This window comes from Geotrypetes seraphini, chromosome 2 (assembly GCF_902459505.1).
Source record: "Geotrypetes seraphini chromosome 2, aGeoSer1.1, whole genome shotgun sequence".
In the NCBI taxonomy this organism is placed as follows: domain Eukaryota; kingdom Metazoa; phylum Chordata; class Amphibia; order Gymnophiona; family Dermophiidae; genus Geotrypetes; species Geotrypetes seraphini.
This window is the reverse complement of record NC_047085.1, coordinates 248,726,957-248,746,348: the sequence shown is the minus strand read 5'-3', so window position 1 is coordinate 248,746,348 and position 19,392 is coordinate 248,726,957. Positions and strand designations below refer to the sequence as shown.

General features: G+C 43.9%; 1 protein-coding gene across 6 annotated transcripts in view; it reads left to right on the top strand.

The window, feature by feature from the left end:
* The window catches only part of LOC117353588 (pyrimidine-specific ribonucleoside hydrolase RihA-like), an 88,762-nt gene that overhangs the window by 38,105 nt on the left and 31,265 nt on the right, over positions 1–19,392 (top strand). For all 6 annotated transcript variants that reach the window (XM_033929709.1, XM_033929714.1, XM_033929710.1 and 3 more), the window contains 2 exons: positions 1,985–2,178; positions 15,371–15,550. In XM_033929709.1, the coding sequence (XP_033785600.1) occupies positions 1,985–2,178; positions 15,371–15,550 (374 nt within the window). The remainder of the gene's footprint in view (positions 1–1,984; positions 2,179–15,370; positions 15,551–19,392) is intronic.

Genomic DNA, 19,392 nt, shown 5'->3' with positions numbered 1-19,392 from the left:
ACCATGATTCTCATCGCCCCCCGGTGGCCCCGACAGCACTGGTTCTCCCTCCTGCTCCAGCTCAGCTCCAGGGAGCCCATTCCTCTTCCTGTGTTTCCTACTCTGCTTACACAGCAGCATCAGTCTCTACTGCACCCCAATCTGTCTTCCCTCCACCTGACTGCTTGGTTTCTCTCGGGCTGACCTCTCCAGATACCCTGTCTCAGCCTGTCCGTCGCATTTTGGATGCCTCCAGGAAACCCTCCACGCTCCAATGTTACCATCAGAAGTGGACCCGGTTTTCCTCTTGGTGCCTCCTGCATCATCACAATCCCACCTCATTGGCGGTAGAGACCATTCTGGACTATCTGCTCTCTCTGTCCGATGCTGGTCTCAAGTCTACCTCAATCAGAGTCCACCTCAGTGCCATCACTGCTTTTCATGAGCCTATCCTCGGAAAACCTCTCACGGCTCACCCTCTGGTTTCCCGGTTCATGAGAGGCCTCTTCAACATCAAACCACCTCTACAGCCTCCTCCTGTCGTCTGGGACCTAAATGTGGTTTTGTCAGCCCTCATGAAACCTCCCTTTGAGCCTCTTGCTACTACTTCGCTCAAACTTCTCACATGGAAGGTGCTTTTCCTCATTGCCATCACCTCTGCCAGGAGGGTCAGTGAACTGCATGCACTGGTCGCCGATCCACCATTCACAGTTTTTCACCATGACAAGGTGGTTCTGCGTACCCATCCTAAATTCCTTCCCAAGGTGGTTTCAGCTTTTCACCTCAACCAATCTATTGTATTGCCTGTCTTCTTCCCAAAACCCCATTCTCATCCTGGAGAACAGGCGTTACACACACTGGATTGTAAACGTGCCCTTGCTTACTACCTTGACCGTACCAGGGCTCACCGTTCCTCTCCTCAACTTTTTCTGACCTTCGATCCCAACCGTCTGGGTCGTCCTGTCTCTAAACGAACGCTGTCCAATTGGCTTGCTGCCTGTATTGCGTTCTGTTATGCTCGGGCCGGCCTGTCCCTGGAAGGACCTGTCACGGCCCATAGGGTCAGAGCTATGGCTGCTTCTGTGGCTTTCCTCCGTTCCACACCTATTGAGGAAATCTGCAAGGCGGCCACTTGGTCTTCAGTTCACACGTTCACTACTCACTACTGTCTGGATACCTTCTCCAGACGGGATGGACACTTCGGCCAATCTGTGTTACAAAATTTATTTTCCTAATGGCCAACCATCCCCCCTCCCTCTCTGTTAGCTTGGAGGTCACCCATACGTTAAGAATATGCTGCCTGCTTGTCCTGGGATAAAGCACAGTTACTTACCGTAACAGGTGTTATCCAGGGACAGCAGGCAGATATTCTTACGACCCACCCACCTCCCCGGGTTGGCTTCTTAGCTGGCTTATCTTAACTGGAGACCACGCACTCCTCCGTCGGGCGGGAAGGCACCCGCGCATGCGCGGTGCGGCCAACTAGAACTTTCTATTTAAAAAGGTCCGTACCGGGGCTCCGTCAGTGACGTCACCCATACGTTAAGAATATCTGCCTGCTGTCCCTGGATAACACCTGTTACGGTAAGTAACTGTGCTTTATGACCATTCTGAATCGCGCGTTAGCGATTAGCGCACCTTAGTTTTCACTGTACACTGCTTAATACTTATGGAAATACTGTAGGTAGGAGTGGCCTAGTGGTTAGAGCTGCTACCTCAGCACCCTGACGTTGTAGGTTTGAGCCCAGTGCTGCTCCTTGTGACCTAGGCAAGTTACTTAACCCTCCATTGCCCAAAATCCCATAGCTAGATTGTGAGCCCACCAGAACAATAGGAATAATACTTAGAATACCTTTTTGGATTGTGAACCAATCGTAAACCACTCAGATGACTGTGCCGATGTGTGGTATGTCAAAATATGAGAAATAAATATAAATCCAATCCAATCTTTAATCATTCTGAGATATTTGTAAATACATTTTTTTCTTCTTTTTTTTTTTGTCAGAAATGGCCTCCCTTGAGAAAAAGCTGCTTTTAATTGATTGTGACTGTGGAACGGATGATGCTCAGGCAATTATGATGGCTTTGGCTGCTCCCAATGTAGAAGTCCTGGGTATTACCTGTGTCGAAGGAAATACATCCTTGGATAATGTATGCAAGAACGTACTTCGTGTTCTCAAAGTCTGCAAAAGATTAGACGTGAGTACTTCTGAATTATCTGAAGCTTTCCTGCAAAGGTTATAAGAATACCTTTTTGGTTGGAGGGGCCAAACAAACCAATCTTTTGCCCTGCTCCTTAAGCTCTCTGATGGCTGATAATATATTGGACAGGCCATGACCCGATTCCACAGCCTATATTTCTTGCTCTGAACTATACAGACATTGTGGATTATGAGACAATATGTTTCATTAAACTCTTGTAGAGGAGAAGGAAATGTTGATTTACTGTGATGAGGCCTGATAGTATAGTATCTTGCTGAGGATATAATATACCATATTTTTCAGACCATGAGATGCACTTTTTCCACCCCTAAAAAGGGGGTGGAAAAGGGGGTGCATCATATGGACTGAATACACCGCGTGCCCCCCGGTACCTTTTTAAGTGGCAGTGGTCCAGTGCGGTCTCCTGCTGGACGGCTACCTCTTTGCAGAGTGACGCACAATGCAGGAGAGCAACCTTTGCACTTCCTGCCTGGTCCCGCGCCGCTCTATGATTGGCTGCAGTCAGTTACTGGCTGCAGCCAATCACAGAGTGGCACGAGAACAGGCAGGAAGCGCAAAGGTCGCGCTCCTGCGTTATGCATCACTCTGCAGAGAAAGGCAGCTATCCAGCAGGAGACCATGTTGGACCACCGCTACTTAAAAAAGGTACTTGGGAGGTGGGGGCTTCGGGCGGCTTCAGGCTGTAGGCTGCTTCTTCGGGCGGCTTTGGGCTGCAGGCTGCTTCTTCGGGTTGTTTCGGGCTTTGGGCTATGGGCTTCCCAGCACCAAACACATCCATGTGTAGAGGAGGAAAAACCAAGAAGAAAAAAATTCTGAACCAAATTTTTTTTCTTGGTTTTTCCTCCTCAACAGGTGTAATAAAATACGGTAAATAATAGATGTAAGCATATTGTGGGAGTCCCGCCCTCAGCCCTTTCCCCTGCCCTTTGGTGTTTCTAGCCACATCCTAAGGAATTCAGAATAACAAGGCCAAGGGAAGTAGTGAGGAAGGGCCTGATTTTCAGTTTTCCTATGGAGGCTGCCTTTCTAGCAAAGTTTAAGTATTTACAGAGGCAGAAATATAAACGTTGGTGAAAAGTTTAGACCCTATTGGGAGCTGAACTTTTCTAAATTCTGTGAGTATTGCTTCTCCCTCAGCAGCTCTGTCTTCTCTCAGACAGATTTTCCTTTATTTTTTATTAACCATTTCATAAGATATGACAGGCATTAACAGACAAGGGTAGTCAGCTAGAATCTAGACTAGTTTTTTTGGGAAAAATGATGTTTTATAGACTGAGGATGATATTGTTTCCGCTGGATAATTTTGATGCTTCTGTGCCAATATGAGTCCATAACTATTATTCCTTCTAGCGCAGATGTGCCAGCTCGCCTTCACTTACATTCAAGGATTCATTTTTACTCAAAACATAAGGAGGGTCAATCGTTGCCATCCAACTTAAAAAAAATACCCCCCCCCCCCTTTACTAAGCCATGGTAGAAATTTCTACTGTGGGCTGGAGCGCTAAATGCTCCGATGCCACTCCTATGAGCGTCTGAACATTTAGCACCCTGGGCCTTGGTAGAAACCTCTACCGCAGCTTACTAAAAGGGGGAGGTAACTTATCTGTTTAAAGTTAGGTGTATTTTCAGTGAAATTCACATCTAACTTTAAACAGATGCTTATCCACTTAAAGTTACATTTGTAAGACTATCTAGTGGAAGCTTTATTAAACAAAACAACCCCTCCCCTACACACACTTATGTGGTTGGCTTATTCACTTATTCACTTTTCTTTACAAAACTGTAGTTCCCCCCTCTTTCCTCTTGTTTTGCTATCCTACCCTTTGTCGAATTTGTTTGGAGACCGTTAGGTCTTGTCTGTTATTTGGTGTAACTTACCCTTTTTTACTCATGTGCTATTTTAATGTACAATGCTTTGAATTTTATGAGTAGCGTGTAATCAAATTTTAATAAACTATGAAGGTCTAGCCCAGGGGTGGGCAACTCCAGTCCTCGAGGGCCAGAATCCAGTCAGGTTTTCAGGATTTCTCCAATGAATATGCATTGAAAGCAGTGCATTCAAATAGATTTTATTCATATTCACTGGGGAAATCCTGAAAACCCAACTGGATGCCGGCCTTCGAGGATCGGAGTTGCCCACCCCTGCTCTAGCCCCATACATCCAAACTGTGCCCTGGGCGTTTTCTAAAATGTTAGATTATTGCAGAAAAATCTCTAAGTCGTAAGTCCGCCCTGGTGCAGTCAATGCCATGCTTCTAACATGCTCCCTTGAGATTTAGACAAACTGCAGATGAACAACATAGAAATCCATCTAGAAAACAGCTTATAAAATAGTGATTTGGATGGTTTGGTGAGAAAAATGTCCGTCTGCCATCTTATTCCACTTTTTGGACATTTTTCTCTTTTGAAAATAAGCCCCTTAATGTTTATCTAGATAACATTATCTGCCACTGAATACACTTACGGATCACCTTGGTACTATGTAGAAAGTGTTGGGAAGGAGCATGGGTAGAGCCATGGTCTGAAAGTCCTGGAATTTATCCGGATATTAATAGTATTCGGTTTACTACCAGGTAATTTAGGACAGATAAAAAGTTGTCTTTAGTTATCTGGATTGTAAACTGAATATTGCCCTAATCTGTTGAGTTTCTGGCACTGTCTGCCTTATCTGGATATTCAGTGCTGGCCATCATCCAGCTAGCACAAAATATTCTAACATTTTTTGACCACCATAGGAGGGGCTTAAGGTATCCAGGCCAATCAGGGCCTTAGGCCCCTCCCTGGTGCATCGGTTTCTACCTGACAATGATGTAACGAGACTTGGAAACCTGCAATATGCACAATGCCAGCTGCAGAAACCCTGAGAGAACATCTAACCCAGCTCCACGGGGAGAACATCTTTAAACCTTCCAGAGACTTTTCCACTATGGACTTTCACAACAAAATTCAAATTTCTGATCAACTGACTTTCCTGTCAAAATTCAAATTGGTGGACTGCCCTGTACCCAATCAGGTCAGTGAACTCACTATTTACAAAGTCACACTGCAGACTTCAGAGCATACCCTGAAGAAAGCCACAGCATGGTGGCTGAAACGTCTTGTTTCTACCTGACAAAGATGCAGCGAGACCCGGAAACCTGCAACAAGAGAAGATGCTGTTGCGAATCCCTTCATAAGTAATATGTCTGAAGATTGGCATGATAAGTAGGTTTTGATTTTGAGAATGAAGATTTCTGCCTGGCAGATATGGAGTCAGTAGATTGTTTATTGGAAGCTTCTATCCCACTACTAATGAATGGGGTGTTAATTCAGAGCAGTTTGCATGAGCTTCAGTAATAGTGTTATAATACATGATCCAAGTAGAGTGGTGATCTTGACTGACAGGTTTTAAATACCAGTAGCAGAATTTTTTGAAAGTTAACTGATGTTTAACTGGTAACCAGTGGGCCGATTTTAAGAGTGGAGTGACATCCGCTGTAATAAAACCCTTAGCGCGCATGCACACTTCAATCTTTGTGATCCCTGTGTCTGTGGTCCATGCTTCCATGCCACACATGCACAGTAGAAGGAGCCAGTTGCAGTTTCCCCATCGCCCTCCCTCGGCGATGTTGGCTTCTTCTACTGCGCATGTGGAGGCACTTTAAGCACGGAGGCTGTGACCATGGCGGTGACTCCCCCCTCCTGCCCTCACTCCATCTAACAGGACCAAGGAGAGCACAAAAATAATGGAAGCAGGCATACCAACGCTCAGCATCCGGACTGTGGTTGGTGGTTGTTCAGGCTGGGAAGGAAGAAAAAGGAGTGATTTAAGGGTAGGTGGGAGAGGGGGCTGGAGCTGAAGCATCTCAGCGCACGAGAACAAAAGACAGACACACAGAAAGACAGCGGGCAGGGAGAAAGACAGAAAGACAGACAGACCAGAGGGCCAGGGAGAGAGAGAGACAGAAAGAAAGACAGACAGGGGGCAGGGAGAGACAGACAGACAGGGAGCCAGGGAGAGAGACAGACAGAAGAAAGACAGACAGGGAGCCAGGGAGAGAGACAGACAGAAAGACAGACAGACATCGGGAGGGAGAGAGATAGAAAGAAAGAAAGATAGACAGTGGGAGGGAGAGAGACAGAAAAAAAGCAAGAAAGAGACAGGGGCAAGGAGAGAGACAGAAAGACAGACAGACATATATATATATTCTAGTACCTGTTAATGTAACGGGCTTAAACACTAGTGATCAAATATTTTCTTCCCTGAAATTAATTTAATCACTGTATTTTGAATTATCTGTAAATGTTGGCGATCTTTCTGCTGTATACCTTGCTAGACAGGTTACAGTAGTCAATGTGTGAGACTACTAAGGAATGAATTAGAATGTTGAGTGATGACAAGTGTAGAAGATGTGAGATGGAATGAATCATGTATAATTTATAGAATGTATATCACCAAACAACATCCAATTATATCCAGCACTACAAACATTCATACATCAATACATCAAAATGGAGAAAAGACCTGTGTCTAATAGGGGTAACCAAAAAAACTTCCCATATAGTCAAGCCAATCTCCAAATACCAACTTTGAGACCGGCAGACACATCCTTGGTCAAAAACTCCAAGATAATGGAAATACACTACTAATTATCACAGTCCTTTGTACTAAATCAAAATATCATCATTTATCTGAAAACGTGATATTCAAAATGATTCTTGCAGTAGTGCTGAGATGTGGAAGCAGGAAAAACCCGCACAGTGGAGCATGAGCACTAAGCACAGTGGCTACACACTCCTCACCGCTTGCTAATTTATAGAATGTACATTGAACAATGGAGGAGATTTGTGTTTGGTAAATGAGTTTGCTGTCAAAAATTATGCTAATAATTTTAAAGTTGGTGAGAACTGAAGAAACTTATTTGAGAGGATTATCGGCAAAGTGATGTCTTGAGAACCATTAATAGAAGAAGTGCTCTAGATCAGGGGTGCCCACACTTTTTGGGCTTGCGAGCTACGTTTAAAATGACCAAGTCAAAATGATCTACCAACAATAAAATTTAAAAAAAACACAGCGCACACTGTACGCATAGAATTGTTAATTATCATTCCTATTCCGGGGTTTTTTCAAAGAGGTCAAAGCAGATGACTCTATGCACTGTCACCTCAGTAACAACCATACAAAAATAGACAAATACCCACCCCCCTCCCTTTTTACTAAACCACGATAGCAGTTTTTAGCGCAGGGAGCTGCGCTGAATGCCCAGCGCTGCTCTCGACGTTCATAGGCTCCCTGCGCTAAAAACCTCTATTGCGGTTTAGTTAAAGGGGACCATATTGTAAAATATAGAGAGCAGATATAAATTCAGACACATTTTGATCACTAAATTTAAAATAAAATAATTTTTCCTACCTTGTCTGGTGATTTCACGAGTCTCTGGTTGCACTTTCTTCTTCTGACTGTGCATCCAATCTTTCTTCCCTTCTTTTAGCCTGTATGCTTCCTCTCCTCCTGACCGCATTTCCCCCCCTCCAACGTTTTCTTCTTCTCTCCCTGCCCTCTCTTTCTTTCTCTCTTCATGCCCCCTTTCTTTTTTTCTGATTCTCTTCTTTCCTTCTGTCTCCCTGCCTGCCCTCTTTCTCCCTCCCTGCCCTCCCCCAAGCCACTGCCACTGCTGCTGCCATCGGATAACAGGCCCCCAAAGCCGCCCGCCGCCGGCCAACCTCTCCTTGCTTCGGGCCCACCAGCATTCCTCTCCCCGATGTCAATTTTGCCGTCGGAGAGGAAGTTCCGCTGGCCAGAACTTCCTCTCCGACGGCAGAATTGACGTTGGGGAGAGGAAGGCTGATCGGCCCAAGATCGACCTATTGGGAGAAATGCTGCAGGGTCCTGCCTTTGAGGAAACAGAAAGTAGGCAGGACCTGGCAGCAAGAAGAGCAAATCGCAAGCTTCACTGACCTGTCTCCCGCTTTAGCCCGCGAATGGGGCTCTAACATGTGCGTGCCGGCTTCCCTTCTCTCCCCTCCACCTCCCCCCGGACATAACTTCCGGTTTCAGAGGGAAGAGAAGGGAAGCGGTACAAGCACACGTTAGCCCCCGGAGCATAAATTCTCCAAGCCGGTTTTTTTTTTTTTTTTTTTAAATGTTGAGCAGCGGAAGCAGCAGCAGAATTCAGGAGCAGGCCAGTCAGGAGGGGAAAAAAGAGAAGGGAAGAAGGGAACCCACTCTGCGATCGACTGGGATCGCCTGAGCGAGCGACCTGTCGATCGCGATCGACATGTTGGGCACCCCTGCTCTAGATTTATCAGGATTAAGTTGTAAACTGTTGTTTTCTAGCGATTAGGTGATTTTGAAGAGTCCCTGATTGATTTTAGTGATACCTTTTTTTTATCGGAGCATGGTTAGATTAATTTTTGAAGGTAATCCTTCTTCAGATCAGAGATGTGAAGCAGAAGGATTACCTTTGAAAGCTTAATCTACCCATGCTCTTGTTAGTCCAATAAAAAGGTATCACTTGGATTCTTTTTGTTTTATTTCTTTTTATTTCTACATATTGGGCTCCTTTTATCAAGCCGCGCTAGCGGTTTAACGCGCGTAATAGCGTGCGTTAAACCGCTGGCCGCGCTAGCTGCTGCCGCCTCCCTTGAGCAGGCGGTAGTTTTTTGGCCAGCGCGGAGGTTAGCGCTTGATGAAACGTCGTGCGTGTTAACCTTGCTAGCACGGCTTGATAAAAGGAGCCCATTATCTTTGAGTGGAGTAACATGGCTGCTAGACCATTTGTCTTATGATTTTAGTTTTATTGCTGGTTTCAAGTGGATGTAGCATCTGTAGCAGGATGTGCTTATAGCCACATTATAAGCACAACAAAAGCTTCAGGTTTAATTAAAATTTGATATACCACTTATCAGTCTTCTAAACGGTTTGTATCATGTCCCCTCGAAGAGGAGACTTAGAGGGGACATGATAGAAACCTTCAAAATCCTGAAGGGCATTGAGAAAGTGGATAAGGACAGATTCTTCAAACTGTGGGGAACCACAAGCACTAGGGGGTCACTCGGAGAAATTGAAAGGGGACAGATTTAGAACAAATGCTAGGAAGTACTTTTTTACCCAGAGGGTGGTAGACGCATGGAATGCTCTTCCAGAAGTTTGATAGGCCAGAGCACAGTACAGGGGTTCAAGGAAGGTTTGGATAGGTTCCTAAAAGATAAGGGGATTGAGGGGTACAGATAGAACCAGAGGTAGGTTATAAAAATGGTCAGGAACCACTTCACAGGTCATGGACCTGATGGGCCGCCGCGGGAGTGGACCGCTGGGCATGATGGACCTCTGGTCTGACCCAGTGGAGGCAACTTCTTATGTTCTTATGTATATAATAAAAATAGTAAAATAGAGTAACTTACATGAAAACATACAGGACCTACTGGAACGAAAGGATTAAGGTAAAGAAGTACATTATAAAATAGGAAAGAGAGCCATATAGGGGAAATACAAAAGGAAGGGGGATCCCATCTGATAACCAAAGCAGAAATGAAGATGTCTCATAAGGTAAGTGCATTAGAGGTTGAACGCATTAAAAGTTGTTGTTTTTTTTCTCTCAAGGTCAGAAAAATCTTGGTAGCTCTGTTTAATGCTTACCAGGACCTGCATCGCTGGGGAATTGAATTCAGATTTCTTAGCATACTTTACAACTAAGACCAGTTAGGTGCTGGCTATTAAATTCTACAGTAGTGAGTTTTATAACATTGCTATCTGAAGCTAAGGGCTCCTTTTACGAAGGCGCATTAGGGCCCTAATGCGCGGAATAGCGTGCGCTAAAATGCCCCGCGCGCTAGCCGCTACTGCCTCCTCTTGAGCAAGCGGTAGTTTTTCAGCTAGCGCGCGATAATCCGGTGCGCACCTTCGCCAAAGGAGCCCTAAGATAATGTATCCCTGTATACAAATATATGGTTCATAGTCAGATGCGTAGACAAGTGAGCGCAAGACGTCTAAGCGCAAAGACAAGTGAGCGTAGGACATCTGGCGCGCTCTGCCATTTTGTGCTGCGCTCAATTGTCTTTGCGCTCAATTGTCTTTGCGCTCATTTGTCATTGCACTCAATTGCCTTGCGCTGAAATGTCGTAGCGCTCAGTTGTCTGCGCAAAATTGTCCGCGTGGATATGTCTTGCACGCATTTGACTTGCCACCCTAATATATATAAGGGTTTAGGAAACACGAGGTAATGTTGGGAATCTCTAGCACTGAGCAAGGCACTTGCCTCTTTGAATTCACTTTGTAATGGATTCTCCCTTTAGTAGAGTTTCCTGTCACAGCTGAGCTGATGAAAGGATGATCAGTCCTTAATTTATTATGCTGCGACAGTCATATTAGATAACATTTTCACTCTTAATCTTATGGGTGAAAGTTGCATTTCTATTCCCTGAAACACACCTGGCAATGGAACGTGAAGGTAAAATATTAACTCCTGCATTCCTTAGTGCTGTGTGCATGTACCTTTTGGTTTTCTTATTACTGTGTTCTCAAATCTTTGTTTGAAATCTATATTGGCATTTCCAGAAGAAGCGATAGGTGACACTTATGATTGTGTCATTAATTGCTTTATTCTAACACTGGTGTTATTAGAAAATAATTTTCTTTTCACTATTGTACATATTAAAGGGCTGAATTCTAATGGAGTTAAAGGCATGTGTGTACTTTGTCTCTGGCTCATCAAGACCAGATAATATTACACACATTTGCTACCAGATTTCTGAGATCAATTATTGATAGACTGGTTACATTAAAAGTTACACTTTAGAGCTTTAATATGTTAACTTTTTGTAATGGTCACTTTTTCTTCACCCCACCCCCACCCCCTATGGCTATGCCTTCTTCTAAATTGCAACAGTATTGGCTGTTAGATTTTGCTGAAGAAAGCAGAGGTTTTTTTAAAAATTTTGAACGGAATTCATTCTTGCTAAAATTTTTTTTTTTTTTTTTTTTTGCCAAAACATAAAACTGCAGTGAGATTTCTTTGACCTTGATAAAGCTGAACATAGATTCTGCAATCACACTTATCTACTTTCTTTCTTCTGGTGAAGTAAGACGTAATCCTGTAGCCAGGACCTGCCCATCAGGGGACGCAATATCCTCTCTCACCAAGAATGTGTCTCGAGGGGCTTCTGCCCAGGAAGAAAGGGTTGACAGCTGTTGTAGTTGGTGATTTGATCATTAGGCATGTAGATAGCTGAAGATCTCCTGGTCACTTACCTACCTGGTGCGAAGATGGCGGATCTCACACATCATCTTGATAGGATTTTAGATAGTGCTGGGGAATAGCCTGCAGTCTTGGTACCAATGGCATAGGAAAATGTGGGAGGGAGGTTCTGGAAGTCAAATTTAGGCTCTTAGGTAGAAAGATAAAATTTAGAACTTTCGAGGTAGCATTTTCAGAACTGCTCCCCGTTCCGTGTGCAGGACCCAAGAGGCAGGCAGAGCTCTGAAGTTTCAATGCATGGCTGAGACGTGGTGCAGAGATAAAGCATTTAGATTTGTTAGGAGCTAGGCAACATTCTGGAAAAGGGGGAGCCTATTCTGAAAGGATAACTCTATCTTAACTGGGATGGAACCAGCCTGCTGGCACTAACATTTAAAAAGGAAACAGAGCAGCATTTAAACTAAAATGAGGGGAAAAGCAGACAGTCACCCTGGAGCGCATGGTTTGGTACGCCAGTATCTTTGAAGGAAACTACTGAAAAAGGATATTTAGGGACTCCCAGAGAGGTTTCATCAATGGTGAAAGGAAGCCATGAATGTTTAAGGGGAGAACAGAGTAAAGAATGCAAATTATCCCCATCAGCATCAAAGCAGACTGTAGATGCAGGGAAAAAACACAATTTGAAGTGTCTGTATACAAATGCTAGAAGCCTGAAAAATAAGATGGGAGATAATTACCAGATCTAAACGATTAACTCCATGCTGATAACTTGAGAAATACGTGTATTGTACTAACTGTATTGCATCGTATTGTATTTTACTAATTGTAATCTGTAATTCACTGACTGTACTGTATCATCCTCGCCATTTGTATTCTGTAATTCGCTGACTGTCCAGCTCTCTTCACTGTGAACCGCCTAGAAGTCATAAAATTATGGCGGTATAGAAGAAATAAAGTTATTATTATTATTATTATCTCGGAGGCCTGATGGAAGGATACAATCAGTGGGACATTGTGTTATCAGGTACAAATTATATTGCAATGATAGAGTAGAGCAAATTGGAGGGGGATTGCGCTATATATTAAAAGAAGGAATTGAGTCAAACAATAAACATTCTACATGAAAGCTAGTAGCTTAGAATCTTTATGGATAGAAATTCCATGTGTGAAGGGAAGGAATATAAAGATAAAGCTGTACTACTGTCCAGGATAGAATGAACAGACAGATGAAGAAATGTTTACAGAAACCAGAAAAGTTGACAAATTGGGCAACTTCAATTATTAATACAGAGAAGAGCATGTTTCCATGTATTCACAACAAAGAAATACATACTCTTTTTAAAATAAATAACTAACCAGCCATTAATCCACCTTGCAAAAAATTAATAAAGGGGAGAAAAATACCTCAGTTCAGCTTCATAGGTCATAAAAAGACTCAGTTATCAGGGCAGGATTAATTTTTCGAGGGCCCCTAGGCTCATAAGTACACTGGGCCCCATTTTATTGGATTAATCCATTTTTCAATTAACTTTCAGAGGCCATAGCCTCCTTCAGATCAATATAATATAGCGCTGTTACATTATACTGTCCTGACCTGAGAAAGGGGGTTTTGGTTTCTAAAAGTTAGTAAAAAATATATTAAAATTAGTCCAATAAAAAGATTACTTTATTTTCTCTTTATAAAAGTTTTTATCAATACAACAATACTATTTTATTCTAAAGCAACAAAAAAATATTTTTTCTACCTTTTGTCGTTTCTGCTTTAATCATCTTGTATTCACTCTCTTCTTTCTAGCCAGCATCTGTCCTCTCTCTGTCTTCCATGCAGCATCAGCCCCTTCTATCCACTCAGCCCCCTCTCTCTGCCCCTTCCATCCACTGTTCACCCTCTCCCTGTTCCCCATATGGCATCTTCCCTCTTTCTATGCTCCTTCCATAAACTAATTGTCCTGTGCCCCTTCTCTCCTTTGTACATGATTCATTTCAGCTCTGCCACCTCTCCATTTTTCTCTCTGTCACCAGCCCCTCCCTTATGCTCGGGCAACTCTCTCTTCTTCTTTCTTTTCTACCCACCCCAAGGTCTTGCATCTCTGTCTCCTTCCCTTCCCTTCCCTCATTCCCTGGCATCTCTCTCCTTTCCTTTTCTTCCATCTCTTCCTCCCCCCTCCTTGTTCTGACATCTCCTCCTTCCTTGCCCCCTTTTCCCTTGGTCTGGCATACCTTCCTCCTTCCCTCCATGCCCTGGCATCTCTTCCTCCCTTCCCTCCAAGCCCTGGCATTTCCTTTCATTCCCTCCCTCATCTTCCTTCTCCCTCTCTTTCTCTCTTCAGTTGAGTGCAGCAATTCTCTCCCCCTCTGCTCCCTTTCCTCCTTCTGTCACCCAAGGCCTGGCATCATGAGCTTTTTTGGGTAGCAGCAACATTCACAATTCACTGCTGTTGCCGGCTTTGGGCCTTCTTCTCTATCCGGTCCTGCCTTCATGGACACAGGAAATAGATAAGACCCAGCAGAAAGGAAGGCCTGAAGCCGGCAACAGCAGCGAATTGTAAACGCTGTTGCTGGCTGAAGAAGTTAATGATGCCAGGCCTTGGAGCACCCAGGGCAGACCACGTCTCTCCCCCCCCCCCCCCCCCGGTGCTGCCAAAACCCCTATCTCTCCCTCCCATGCAAACCCTGCCGAGCTTCCCACCAAGAGAAGACTGACAAACCTCTCTCCAGCAGCATCAGTAGACGCAGCACTCTAAACAGGCTGCTTCGGGGCCTTCTCACACCAGTGATTCCCTCTGCCGCGTCACTGTTGACGTCATCAGTGATGCGACAGAGGGAATCACCGGCAGGAGAAAGCCCTGAAGCAACCTGTTTAGAGTGCTGCGGCTGCTGATGCTGCTGGAGGGAGGTTTGTCAGTCATCTCTTGGTGGGAGGCTCGGCAGGGTTTGCATGGGAGGGAGAGAGAGGGGGCTCGGCTGTACCAGGGGGGCCCAGGGTGACGACGCTGGTGCGGCCGGATAAACCAGTGAGAGTGAGAGAGATGGGCTAGTTAGGGGGAGAAATGCCAGGACCCAAATGGCCCTAAAGCACCATACTGGTGGGCCCCCCTGACCATTTCGGGCCCTAGGCCCTTGCCTACTGGGCCTACCCTTTAATCTGGCCCTGCCTGATACATAGATCAAAATGTCTTCTATCAACAGTCTCTGATTGCAAACAAATGTTCTCATATTTAATAGTCACTATTCATACATCAGGCTTCTTTAGCGTCCATCTTGCACAAAGTTCAAAACTAGACAACGTAGTGAGAAAATTAAAAAATCTCTAGAAAGTACTTAGCTGCAATCTGAACTGTTGCTAATCTTCAGAAGTCCCCTTCCTCCAGTCAGTTTCTTCTATATTCCAGAACCTCCACAGCTCAATGTTAACAGCTTTGCTAAGCCTTTTTTGACCTTAAAAGTGGTATGTATGTAAATAAACCAACCAATCAACCAGGATTTTGCAGGTCTGCTTTATCGCTTGAAATGGAAGTACACTATACTTATTGCCAACTTTCTCATAAGAATGAATTTGGAGGGGAGGGGGGCCTGTGTTCCCTTAAAAGAACACTTCTCCCTCCGTATTCGCGGTTTCAGCATTTGCGGTTTTGATTATTCACGGTTTTTAGCTTGCTGGCTCCTCCCCCCAAATTACATCAGCTTGCATAGAGAAATCGCTGATTCCCAGCACTTTCTTCAACGTGTTTTGCCTCTCCTTCAGGAAGAGACCAGGTTTCCCACTATGTTATTCACGATGGCTTTTAATAGAAAACAACGAATAACATATGAAAAAGTTATTCACGGTTTTTCTGTATTTGCGGTTCTGTTAATCCCCTATCACAGCGAATACGGAGGGAGAAGTGAATCTAAAGTTACAGACCTGCTAGTGGACAATGTAGGCAGCTTTCTTATTTCAGAAAGCATATAAAATAGATGCAGATGTTTCTCTTAATAATGTGTTGTTTTAGATTCCTGTATATCGAGGACTTCAATCTTCAGTTCTTGGAGAACACTTACATGCTTCCCAGTACCATGGGGAAGATGGCCTGGGTAATGTTCCCGATCCAGATGCTCCAGGACTGGACCTTCTGAAGAATGAGCATGCAGTACATGCCATGATAAAATTAGCCACCAAGTATAATAATCAGGTGAGACACTTCTAAAGCAAAATATTAGTGTTGTGCCTTTGTTTATTTGATGTAGCAGTTTTAAAGCCAAAGTAAGGTGGATTACAAAGTAAAAGTACTAAAAAAAAAGTCACTTGCCAATAGACTTCAGATTTCAGTTGGGAAACAATTATGCACAGAAAGAACTTCTACCATATTTCCCCGCATTTAGGCCGCCCCCTTGTATAGGCTGCAGAAAATGCCTATGCAAGTTTTTAAACTGGTAGATAAGCCGCCCCATTGTATTAGCCACGGCTTATCTACCAGTAACTGGGGCGGCCTATGCTGTTTTTTTTTAAAAAAGCATCCCCCCCTTACCTCCCTCGCTGGGCGGCGGATGGCTGCCTCCTTGAATCTCACTGCCAACGGTGCAGGACAGGAGCGATCTTTTCTCTAGCCCAGCCCTGTGAGAACTGATGGTAAAGCCATGAAGGAAGCAGTGCAGGGTTGGGCTGGAGATCGAAAAGATCGCTCCTGCCCTGCACCGCTGACGGCGAGATTTGAGGAGGCAGCCATCCACCGTCCAGCGAGGGAAGTAAGGGGAGGGGGGATGACTTTAAAATACAGTATAGGCCATCCAGTTATGCAAGCCACACCCATTGGGCAGGCTTGCAAAACCCATATATAGGTATATATGGTGCCTTAAAAACTGGTGTTAAAAAAGCACTATTAGTAAGGTACAGATTATAGAATAGTGCTCAGGTCTGGGAACCATGTCTAATTGTAAGTGTGGCCATTTGCTCCAACGAAATATGGTGCGCATGTCTATGCCTAAAGTTATGGCCTTATTCTATAACTATGCATGTAACTTAAAGGAATGTCCCGATCCGCCTATTTCCACACTCCCTTTTTTGACTCAAGTAAAAGTTAGGTGCAGAACCCAAACCTAATTAGTGCCAATAATAGTATGTTGAAATGCCAATTATTAATGCTAATTAGCTTGTTATTCAGTTAAATTGCATGTGCAAATTGGATGCGCACGCAAATTTGCAGCTGCAATTTTCAGCACTTTTTAAATAATTAGGGGGAAAACCTCTAACTGGATGTGTGTCAAATTGATATATATGTGGTTAAAAATTTTTATGTGCGTTAATCAAATTTTACAATCCTTAATTTCTGAAACGAACCAAAAAAGTCTGAAAATTTAGCCACTAAGTCCAGAAATGGTCTGAAAATGAACCAAAGATTTTCTGTGCATACCCCTATAAAATAATTTATTCTTTCCTGGGTTTTAAAATATTATACTTATGGAGAAAATACAGTGTACCTCTGATTCTTGGTGCTTTTTTTAGGATCCCAAAGTCAAAGCTTGGAATATTTACAATAAGCTTGATATGTCCTTTTGGTATACTCTGGCATTGTAGTTGCTGGCCCTGTACATACAGTATTTCCCTCACTACTACTCTGACACATTGTACCCCTCATTATCTCTGTTCCTTCAAACAGTGCTGCCATGCCACACTGCCCCTAATACCACCATCCGCCATACCTTTCAATACTGCAACTCCACACTCCCTGCTTCTTCTGGACCTTCACGTTCTACCCCTTCTGCATTTGCTCTCACCCCTGCTCTCTTCATGTAGTGCTGTTGCTCTATCTATCCATCCAGTTCTTCACCCACTCACAACTGTTACTTTATCTTTTTCCTTTTCTTCCCTGCTCCATGCACTCTCCTCCTCACTCCTGGTACCTCTATTCTCACTCCTCTGTCCACCTTGATGGTTTGCCCCAACCTTTTGCCACCATTTGCTTTCCTCCTGCTCCTGTCTGATTCCACAACTGCTTCTTCACCCCAACCAGGTGCCATTACTCACTCTCCTCTTCTTGTTTGTAGGTCCTCTTTCCACAAATGTAACGGAGTAAGGAGGGAAATTATCAAAGTGGGTTAATGTTATGATGTGTTATGTTACTGTTAACATCAACTAAATAAGGAAACTTAAAGAAATGTCCAATTGATATAAATATCAGATAGTGAGGACAAGTCTACAATAAGTGGATTTCTTGCTAGACCTGAAACACCCAAGGTACCACTTCTAATTCTATTCGTGCCCTTACTGGGGTGGTGTTTTCATCATTGGTCTTAGCAAACAGCATGTGCAATAAATCTTTTTGTTAATTTTCAACAGGCTCTGCATAAATTAGAAGTAAATCAGAGAGAGGGGGAAGGGGAAATCCTGATAGGGAGCCCACAAATATATGTTTGCTAGGGCCCAATATAGTGTTAATATGGTCTTGGCGTGTCAGGAAGGTAGAGAGTGAGCGTTTCCGTGCTGATCACCACCGGCTGAATATCAGGTCCTTAGTGAAGACATGGTACATGTACACCTTCTATTTGGGGTGCACAATTTTTCTGTGGTAAGGGTTTTTAAATGAGAATTAAGTCCTATTTGTTGTTTATATACTAATAGAAGATGCTCTTAATAGAATCGCCAGTAATACAATCTGAGCAGAGACGAGCAACGAAGCTAATAAGAGGTATGGAGAACTTGGAATATGAGGAACGACTCAAGAAACTGGGACTGTTCTCCCTTGAGAAGAGGAGGCTGCGAGGGGACATGATCAAGACGTTCAAAATACTGAAAGGCATCGATAAAAAAGAGCAGGAAAATAAATTATTTACATTGTCCAACGTGACAAGGACAAGAGGACATGGTTTGAAGCTAAGGGGGGACAAGTCTAGGACAAATGTCCGGAAGTTCTGCTTCACGCAGCGAGTGGTAGACGCCTGGAATGCTCTCCCAAAGGAGGTTATTAAGGAATCCACTGTGCTAGGATTCAAAGGCAAATTAGATGCACATCTCCTTACGAGAGGCATAGAGGGATATGGGTGACTAAAACTACATCAGGTGTATACCTGACTGGGCCTCCGTGTGTGCGGATCGCCGGTCTCGATGGACCATGGGTCTGATCCGGAGAAGGCAGTTCTTATGTTCTTATGAAATTGGGAATTTCCAACCCCCTTCACTCTTTCCTAGACAGTATCTAATGGTGTGCTTTAGGTTTCTTCTTATTCTGAAGAACGGCATGGCTGAGTCTCTGTAATTGTCTAAACAACAAAGGCGTGAGAGAAATTGATAATTTATGTGTAAAAACAATTATAGAAGAAACAAATTGTCATTTTAATTGCTGCAATCCTCTTTACACAAGAGACTCTTTTACTAAGCTGCATTAGGTGTTAACATGTGCTTAACAAGCTTAAAATGGCATACCATGAAATGTGCTCAGGCGTTTTGTGATTTGCCAAATGTGAACACATTAACTGCGCACTTAAAAAAAAAAAATTTTTGAGAGAATGTGTCCAGAGCTGGATTATGGCATAGGCAAACTAGGCACATGCTTCAGACCCAAAAGTTTAGGGGGTATCCTATCAGATGTGCTGAAGACTCAGGAGCCTTGGATTGCCAGGGGAACTACAGACCGGTAAGTTTGACTTCAGTTCCGGGGAAAACGGCGGAAGCGCTGATAAAAGACAGCATCGATGAGCATCTAGAAAGGAATAAACTGATGAAAACAAGCTAATTTATTGCACTTCTTCGAAGGAATAAACAAATGGATGGACAAAGGGGACCCCCATAGACATTGTATACTTAGATTTCCAAAAAGCCTTTGACAAGGTACCCCATGAACGACTACTACGGAAACTGAAGAACCATGGGGTGGAAGGAGACATACACAGATGGATCAAAAATTGGTTGGCGGGTAGAAAGCAAAGGGTAGCAGTGAAGGGCCACTACTCGGACTGGAGGAGGGTCACGAGTGGTGTTCCGTAGGGGTCGGTACTCGGACCGCTGCTGTTCAATGTATTTATAAATGATCTAGAAACA